This window comes from Gopherus evgoodei, chromosome 2 (genome assembly GCF_007399415.2).
Source record: "Gopherus evgoodei ecotype Sinaloan lineage chromosome 2, rGopEvg1_v1.p, whole genome shotgun sequence".
NCBI classification, from domain to species: Eukaryota; Metazoa; Chordata; order Testudines; family Testudinidae; genus Gopherus; species Gopherus evgoodei.
In genome coordinates, this window is record NC_044323.1 from 81,260,727 (window position 1) to 81,270,749 (window position 10,023).

The 10,023-nt window shown below is 40.4% G+C and overlaps 1 protein-coding gene across 9 annotated transcripts in view; it reads left to right on the plus strand.

Moving 5' to 3' along the window:
- The window catches only part of FYCO1 (FYVE and coiled-coil domain containing 1), a 90,141-nt gene that overhangs the window by 49,139 nt on the left and 30,979 nt on the right, over window positions 1–10,023 (plus strand). For 6 of the 9 annotated variants that reach the window (XM_030551145.1, XM_030551152.1, XM_030551147.1 and 3 more), the window contains 3 exons: window positions 2,122–2,271; window positions 3,628–3,833; window positions 4,216–4,360. In XM_030551145.1, the coding sequence (XP_030407005.1) occupies window positions 2,122–2,271; window positions 3,628–3,833; window positions 4,216–4,360 (501 nt within the window). The remainder of the gene's footprint in view (window positions 1–2,121; window positions 2,272–3,627; window positions 3,834–4,215; window positions 4,361–10,023) is intronic. The other 3 variants (XM_030551146.1, XM_030551148.1, XM_030551149.1) reach the window with 2 other exon arrangements.

Consider the following 10,023-nt stretch of genomic DNA (forward strand, 5'->3'; position numbering starts at 1 on the left):
CTGAGTCCCAGTCCTGTGTCTTAACTACAGACCAGCTTTCCTTTTGAAGGAAGACTCCTGTAGGCTCCTTATGTCTTATCATAACAATTCTGGACTGAACAAGACAAATACAGATTGTGGTTTATGTTAAAAAAATGGAGGGTTTTATCTATCAGCAAGCCAAGTGCTGCAGACGTGCAGACATAATTTGCAGACGTGCAGCTACTTCAGTTAATGGTGTTAAATTGCCATTACAAAACACAAACCAAGTATTAAATAAAAACCAAGTACTAACTGTGGTTTCTCACCTCTGGTCTGTGTATTCTTGTCTTCTCGCAAAAGCTTCTGCGTGCTGCAGAAACCTCTCCACCTTTACTAGATGAAGAGTGAAAACCTGGTGCCACTTTAGACATTAACTGTTCATCAGAGGCTCCTTCTACAAAGAAGTTCCTTTAACTGTGTTATTCCTTTCCTGAGCCAGTCTATCTACCTGAATCTGGTTCAGGAGCAGGAGCTAATACTGAAGTTCTTGCCTCCTTTTAATCTGAGAAACCTATAGCAGATATTTCTCTTCCAAATACTGTCACAACTTTCAAAAGTTTATTAGCTCATAGTACACAGCCAGGGCATTACCACATTCTTCTGATCAGGACTCACAGAAGCTTTTGGTGTATTGTTCAATCAGACAAGAGAATGTGGGTTTTCTTATTCATATCTGTTTTCTTGGCCTTTCCAGGGAGTTATGATCTCAGCTGACATCTGTTTTTAAAGTGCAAGAAGACATAAACCTGTGAAGTCACTGAAAAAAATGAAGTCCTTTCTTTATTACCTTTCCTGCATCTGATGGTGTTGGTGACTAAAATATAGTAGGGTCAAGATAGGTAGCATTTCTTTCTCACTTCTTGATTCTTTCCAGAGGTCAGATTCACAGGTGATGCATAATGAAGACTCCCTTATGCTAATTTAGAATCCCTTCGATCTCATTACAGCTATTTACAGGTGTGTAAGAGAGTCTAAATTGGTGTAACTTATATACTGAGGAGCCGGAAGAAGATGTAATCGAGAGCAAAGTTTGGCTCACATACTTAGCCCTTGATATCACTTAACATTTTCAAAGAGTGTCTAACCATTAACTAATCGATCCTCATAGACCCTGTGAGGTATTTAAGTATTACCATATTTATTCTACAGATTGGTAAACTGAGAAACAGAGATTAAATGACATGACCAAGACCTCAGAGCAAGTTAGTGCCAGAGCTGAGACTATAACTCCTAACTCCTAGTCCTTCCCTTTGGCAAATATACAGTGCAGCCTCCCTTCTAACTAGGGTGTAAGATTCTGCTTTTATGCCCAGCTGCAAAAAGTTGAGCTAAGATGTCAGGTAGTGATGGGTGTTGTGAGATGGTTAGCGCTGTGTTATTAGCCTTTGTGGTTTGAGGTTTCACTTGACAGTTTACCTCAAATGATGCACAACTTTTTTTTGCTGTTGATGCACCTCCAAGTCAGAGAGCCTAAATTCCACCCAATTGTACCCTGACCTTTGAGGGTGGACTAATGTGAGAGGGAATCTCGACCACATCCTTTCAAAGGATGACAGAACACTTGAAGTAACATGCACCCCACCCCCCCCAACCTGATCCCCAGGTGGAATTCTGGGTGGGTCAGCTGCAGGGCAGCTTGCTTCACTCTCCCACAGAGCAAACCATGGCTTACAGCTACAGTCTGATCCAAATGTGCTTCTGGGATATCTTTGATAGAACTCGCTGCAGTAAGGAGAATAATGTGCCTTCAACTGAAGCCCTTTAGGCGTTGCTCATTGAGTGCAACTTAAAATTAAGTGCACACTTAAGTGCTTTCCTGAACTGGGGCCATGGTACTGATCTAGTATGGCAATTCTTATATTCTGAGGTTCTGTCTGCAAAGGCCAATCACGCCTTTCGGTAGTGTATTTACATTTGTAAATCACGGTGTAACTTAATTAAAAGCACAGGGAGTGGGCTATTTCAGATTTGTGTACTTATGAGTTAAATAACAGCACTTTATGTTGTAGAGTTTTCTTCCAGGGGCAGCGCTGAGATTACTTAAAAACAAAGAGTGATATTTCTAAAATGTATTGCTCTTCTTTACACATGTCTCCATAGGGATAAGGATGCACTTTGGCAGAAATCAGATGCTCTGGAATTTCAGCAGAAGCTCTGTGCAGAGCAAAGATGGCTTGGTGACACGGAAGTAAATCATTGCCTGAGCTGTCAGCGAGAGTTTACTTGGATGATGCGCCGACACCACTGCAGGTCAGTTTCTTGACCCATAACACATTATTAAAAACGTGGAAATAAATATGATAGATTCCATGTAAAATATCTAGTGTTTCAATATTTTACACTGTTCCCAGACATACATTGTTATAATATGCATATTATATGCTGTCTGCACTTGGTATATATGCTTTTAAAAATTATTCAGTACGATGGTACTATTATTATTTTATTACAGTACTGACCCAATCAGGATTGATGCCACATTGAATTAGGTTCTATACAGACATAACTTTCACTACTAAAAGATACGTTGAGAAACAATGACTCTAAATAGCAAGATTTGATTTTGATGTGGCCTGTTCAGAAAATCTGACAGTTGATTGAATTACTTGCTGCAAATTTTAACCCTTTTCTATTTGTGAATTAATAGTTACATGTTTGTGATTTCTCCAGATATATTCACAAAGTTTGGATGAACAAATTTCAGGCAGTGGGGTGGCATATGACTGTTCACTCTTTATTCATGATGTGTGATTAGTCACTTAATCAATGACATTTTTAATATGACAGTGAATATCGTGTGGTCATTAATTGGTAGCTAATAACTTACTTCTAGTATGATTTTTCAGATGAAGAATGTTTTCTACTAATGTTTGTGAAACTTGCAAACATTTTCACCAATACCCAGTAGCTGTCTGAATACTTACAAAAAACAGCTAGTATTAAAACCTAATGAATAGAAGCAAAGAGAACTGGGGTCTTTTAATCAACAAACTGTTAACAAATCAATTTTAAAACTATTTGATTCTTATAATGACCAAATATCCTTGTGTAGCTCTCTTTCTGACTCACATAAATCAATATTTTATATTGCTGCTTCTTCCTTTTTTTGGACACTGTGCAGCTTATGCAGTGAAGGATTTAGGTTAGGGATGGTCTGAGTGAGTATCGATACGTGGCCTGTTTTTACTCCCATTAAAATCAATGGGTATTTTGCCATTGACTTCAATAGGAACAAGATCAGGCCCATCGAAAATCACTAAATTTGTGTTCTTTACTTGTTGTCTTGTTTGTAAATTGTATTTTTAGTTGTTTTTACCCTCTGGAAACTTCTGTTCCTGTGTAATTTATTTGTATTGAGACTATAAAGGAAAAATGTGCCCCTCTGAACATTCACAATCCGGTAAGTTTATCTGAACTTTAAAAGACAGAATTGTCTGGGTTGTGATTTTTGCCATGTAACCTACAAAAAACTTCATGCTTTCCCAGGGTACATGACCTTTATGACCAAAACCCCAAGCACTGTCAATGCACACCTTACCTACTTCTCTTTTTAAGCCATAGGGGTAACATTCTCATACCTTTGCATTTGTTCTTTTTAATTTCTAGACTGTGTGGTCGCATTTTCTGCTATTACTGCTGTAACAACTACATGATGACCAAACACAGTGGCAAGAAGGAGCGATGCTGTAGAGCTTGCTTCAATAAACCTAGGGTGATCGTGGATTACACGGATGACTCTGGATCCCGTGCGAGCCAAGAAGAACCACCAGCTCTGCTAAATTCAGCAGTGTCTCCGACCCAGGAAGGTACAGGTTAGTTCTTTTCATGTGCAAATGTGAGATAAATGAGATTATTGGGCTTCCTGCCAGGGCTTATGTGGCCAGATCTTGCTCAATTTACACTTTGTGCAACCCCAGTGAGGTTAATGGGATGTAAGTCGAGGCGGAACTTGTCCCAGAGTAGTGGTGGAGCTTGTTAGTATATCTTTATATTGATAGATTGATACAAATACCCATTTATATTTTAATGCACGTGAGTCACCCTGGAGAGTCCCTCTAGCACTTGCAGTATGTGAAAACTACTGTATAGGCAGAATAATAGTCTGGGCACATAAGCTCTGTTTAAAAAATAAAAACACTAATGCTGCCTGTTATGTTATGACTGCTTTTCTTTTGATGTACTTTTATGGCACAGTTACAAATGAAACCTCCAAACCACCAGATGATGCAGTGTTTGATATAATCACAGATGAGGAACTGTGCCAAGTGCAGGAATCTGACTCTGTCCATAACGAAAGTCAGGCTGAAGTAGAGTATCTGGACCAGAGTGACACAGATCTGTGAGTAAAACACTGTTTAATTTAAAACTGGAGCCTCATTTTACGTTTTTCCTGTTCATAAAGAGAAAACAGACACTCTTAGTCATATTGAACTTCATTTTAGATTAAGAGAACAACACAGGGGAAAACCCATAACAAAGTCCAGTGTTCCTCTTATGACAAGCTTTATTGAACTGAACATAAAATGGCTGCCTGTCCCTGCAGAGAGCAGGGTCTGTAGAGTTATAAAGATACAATACCCAGAAAACAAAGGAACAACAGTTATATAGCTAAATCCCCCACACCTTATTTTTTCCCCAAGAGAAAGTGGAAGGACACACTTCATAGTGTAGATTTCAGTCACATGTTCCGTCTACTCCTGCATAAATCAGCAGTAGAGAGGAATTGATAGACTGTCTCTTTTAATTTGCAAACTTAATGTTGCATTAATATATTTTATGCCTATTTCTATATTAATTAAAAGTTTCATTTTGTTTCAGTCATTTGAATATTAAGAACAATATCCAAAGTAAAATATATTTTACCCCAAAATAAATGTATACAATGGTACAGGCTGTATGTTCGCTAATATTTCTTCCTGACAAAATTTTGAAGTCTAATTTTTATTTTTATATATTTCAACAGAAAAAAATGTTTATTACTGTAACTCTCTACCCACATGTTGTTCCTTAGTATCAGGGAAGAAAAATTGTAGTGACAAATGTTCTCAATGCCAGGTTAAAAGCAGCCCCAAAGTAAGAAGTCTGTGGTTCAAAAAACAGAGCTAGATTGTTTTGCCCCCTATTGTATGATTAGTCCCTCTGTAAACCACATTTCCTTGCTATGTGTGTCTAAGGTAGACTAGACATGCTTGCTTATCTGGAACAAAATATGTTTAAATTCTGACTTTTGTTTCTCAGCTAGTATACTATGCTACACCTCTACCCCGCTATAACACAACCCGATATAACACGGGTTCGCATATAGCACAGTAGCAGTGGGGCTCTGGCGGCGTTTTAAAAGGTCCGGGGCTCCGGCTGCTGCGGGGAGCCCAGAGCCCTTTAAATCACTGCTGGAGCCCCGCTGCCTCTACCTCGAGGCTGGCGGCAGTGGGGCTTGCCGGTAATTTAAAGGGCCCAGGGCTCTGGCTGCTGCGGGGAGTGCAGGGTCCTTTAAATCACTGCTGGAGCCCTGCCGCCCCTACCCCAGGGCTGTGGCAGCGGGGCTTCACCGGCAGTTTAAAGGGCCTGGGGCTCCCCAAAGCAGCTGGAGCCCGGAGCTTTTAAAATCACTGCCAGAGCCCTGCCGCCCCTACCCCGATATAATGGGGTTTCAGCTATAATGTGGTAGGGATTTTTTGGCTCCCTACGACTGCGTTATAGCGGGGTAGAGGTGTATTTTGCTAATATACTATGCTATTTAATTACCCACCACCATAGCATCTGTGTGCCTGCAATGTCTCAAAGGACCTTGAAGCATTTACAGATTCGTGTGAATTAAGCCTTGCAATTCACCTGTATGTTGGCGTTGTCATCGTTTTACAGATGGGAAAAGTGATGCAAGTTTTCCCAAAGTCATATGATGACCTTCATCATGATTCAGCAAAATAGGATTGTAAGACATCTTGAATTAGGAACCCAGGAGCTTTCACTCCTGTTGGCCGAGGAGGGCCAGCGATGCAAAATGTGAGCCCTTGGGAACACAACAGTGAGAGAGAGCACATGAGCTATGAAGTTAGGACTGGGCTCGCTGGTCATCTTGCTGTCAGCCTCTTGCTGAGGAAGCCACCAAAACTGTAAGACCATTATTGAAGGCATCTGGATGTATCATTAGAATTCTACATTACCCTGTGGCAGTGTTGTTATTCTATTCCCATCGTTCACAGTCTATAGATAAGAAAACTGGAAAATAGTCTTCTTCTTTACCACTTTCCATAGGCTAGTCAGAACCATTGATGCACTGCCCTTGATTCTTTAGTATCATGATCTTAAAGGGCCGCAGGGTGGTTATCCTTTGGGCTCAGGGCTATTTCAGTCTCTCCTCTCTCTGTTTACTCTAGCCCCTTACCTCTGCTTAGTCATCTCTTATGAGGTCAACAGATAAGGATGGTAGCTCTCCCCTCCTACCTATAACTGGGATAGAGAGGGAGACAGAGATCTCCTCTTTGTCCCTTTCCTTCATTTGGGTATTGAGAAAGAGCCTGGCGAATAGACCTTCTTCCAGTGTAAACCAGCAGAAAACAAGCTGAACTTCAACCTGCTTTTAGCACAGATCAGCACATTGAGGTATTTATAGACCACATAATCCCATGTGAAATTTGAGGTTCTCTTACAAACTGGAGGTCCTTCTTGGCTGTGGGTTCTGTAGGTACCCAGGACTAGCTCTAATTATATCAGGGATCGGCAGCCTTTCAGAAGTGGTGTTCTGAGTCTTCATTTATTCACTCTCATTTAAGGTTTTGTGTGCCAGTAACACATTTTAACATTTTTAGAAGGTCTCTTTCTATAAGTCTATAATATATAACTAACCTATTGTTGTATGCAAAGTAAATAAAGTTGTTAAAATGTTTAAGAAGCTTCATTTAAATTAAATTAAGTTAAAATGCAGAGCCCCTTGGACTGGTGGCCAGGACCGAGGCAGTGTGAGTGCCACTGAAAATCAGCTCACATGCCGCCTTCGGCACGTGTGCCATAGGTTACCTTCCCCTGAATTATATATATATATATATATAAGATCTACTGATCAGCTCCACCTATGTATTGCATGCAACTATGGGTACTAAATGTTAGTTAGATATAATGCATTTTGCCACCTGTTGGTCATATGTGAATTTTTAAATTATTTTGTGGTTTTGTGCTCTGAAAAGATATTAGAACATAAACAGGCAGCACTGCCTTTTACAGCGCTAGAGATTTCAGAGCTGCCTCTGTGGTGAGTCAGATATGTGCACCAGAAATATAGGTGTCACAGTCAGGCCTTTGCAGCACAGCTCAGCAAACATAAACCCACAGAGCAATAAATTTTGAGACAGGAAAGACCAAATCTTTAGCTGTTGTAAATTTGTACTGCTTCATTGACTTCAGTAGTGCTGTGTTGATTTATACCAGCTGGGAATCTGGCCCAACCTGTTTGTCAGCAGACTATCAGATAGGAAAGAGCAGAAATAATATACTAAAGATTTTCATTTTTAACCACTAACAACATTTTATATCACTGGGGTAACCATAAAAAAGAACTGTGACAAGGAGGTCAAACATTAATGGCATTTCAAAATGGATTGAAACTGTAGATAATGAAATACTGTCCCATACAGTGTCTTGGAAACGTACATATATTGCAAACACTGTCTCATTATGCTGAGATTCAGTTGCAGTCCCCTAAAATAATTAGTTCTGATATCACCTATATATTATTTTATCTTCATTTAAAAACTCTGTTCCTCAAATGCATAAAGATGAACAATCCCCATTATTTTTTATTTATTATTTGTTTAGTGGCAACTTTTGTTATTTGTTTCATACTGTGCTGTACAATATAAAGAATAAAGACAATTCCAGCTCAGCAGAGTTTATACCTTTAGTTAACTGGCTTGTAAAAGCAGGTGTGGACTTTCCCCAAATATTTGATCCAGAACTGAGCTCAGCCTAAAATGGACCACAGGATCTTATGTTGCTATAAAAGCATTTCTTTGTGGAGGGTCCACACTAGCCTTTAGCTCCCTAGTCTTTATGGGCAATCAGTTATCTTGAGGTTAAAACCCTAGTGCAGGCAAACCCTAAGTGTTTGCAAGGTCCTAAAAGATGAGCACACTATTTCACCCAAAGAAAACAAAGGCCAGATTCATCCCTAGAGAAACTAGCAACAGTCCACCTCAGGGCTGGATTCACTTCTAAGGTATTTAGTGTAAAATAGAAAGACAAATAAGGGCCTGATTCGCCACTTCATTACACAGTGTTACACTGGTGTGACGTCACTTTCCTCTGGAGAATCACAGTGATGTAAAACCAGTGTAACAGTGGAAAAACAGACCCTCAGTATTTTACTGGCCTGATGGGTATATGCCTCTTCTGTAGTGCTGTATTGGACCTGACAGAGTTGGGCAGCGTTGCAAGTAGCTTTAGAAATGAATTTTCACACTGGAAATACCAAAGCCTGTAGATGAGAAATAATTTGCTCAACCAGTAGCTTTATGTATTTCCTTTTGCTATTATGCAAGATGTCTGTACTTGAGTGACAGCTTTCTCCTGTACAATGAATGGATGCCTGAAAATCTCCCTTGTCATGTGAAAGACAGTTATTCAGGTCTCAATCCTAACTGCAGACAGACCCTTGCAGAGTCAGGGGAGTTCTGCAGAGGGCAGGGGTCCACTCACATGCATCTAGTTGCAGAATCAGGCCGTTAGATTGTAATCATTCTCAGGCAGGGCCTGTCTTTTAATTACATGTGTGCATAGTGCCTTGAGCAGTGGGGCTTGATCTCTGAACGAGGTCTTTAGGTGTCACTGCAAAACAAATACATTATTATCATGATTATGATGATGATGATGAATTATGTGCTAAGTATCACTAGAATTCATCCTGCAACAAAGGAAATCCCCACAAGGACAGGCAGAATGTTAAGGACTGTTTTTATTTGTCTTCATGTTTGGGTTTTTGGTCCAATAGTCACATCCAAATAAATACAACATTGGGTCAGAATCATGCCCTAGGTTCCTCCTGGAAACAGTCCACACCATCCGTCACCTCTGTTCTGCCAGTGACCTGGAACTAGCCAGTGCAGCTGTAGGGGGAGGGGAAGCCGGTTGGCTATGAGAGATGCTGATTCAGCATCTTTCCTAGGCACTCTCTGCAGACAATGCTGTGTGCAAACCAGGCTAGATTTTAAAGCTGCCTTACTCCAGCAGAGCACCCTAGGGATGGGGAAGGTGGTGATACTGCCACAGCCTACCCTGAGTGTGAATCCGCCCCTCCCCCGGTGTAACTGCCCTGCTCAGTGCTGGACATGCAAGTTGTACCCAGAGAGGCGAATCTAGCCTGTTGCCTCTTGCAGCAGTACAGAGCAAGAATTGTGGCTACTTGTTTTTGTCTGCCCCTCTTTATTTTCTCTGCCTGCCTACCTGCCTTCTATTTGTTTTCCACTCTCCCTCATAGTCACATTCATCCTGCCTCTGCAGCTCTTTCCTTGAAATGATGTGTAATGAGTGTCAGTGTCATTTCATAATACTGAGAGTCCTCCTTTCTCTCTGTGCCTGTTGGTTCAGGTCACATTCAGCACCTAATACTAATGGTGCTTGGTAATGATTTCCAGAATTATTTCAAAGGGTAAACCACCTGTTGTGCCATAACAGCCTGATGCAAACAGGATTCAACTCCCTAGTTGTAATTAGGAATGAGGACCACTCTCTCGGTGTCATATTCTGCTCTCTTTGTGAATCTGGAATAACTCCATTGAAATCTGAAGTGAGAAATCATCATAAACTTAATGTTCTATCTGCTCCTAGCCAGCTCAGGTTTTGTTCATTTGTATTTTCTTTCTGTTTATTTGTTTTTCTTTGTTTTCTTTTCTAACTTTTAAAATTTTTGATATGTGACAGTTTGTAGAGTGTGTCTACAGTGAAGGCTGGGCTGGGGTTCAGCACTATATCCGAGTCAACTGGGTACACATCTTGTGTTAATTTTGATTT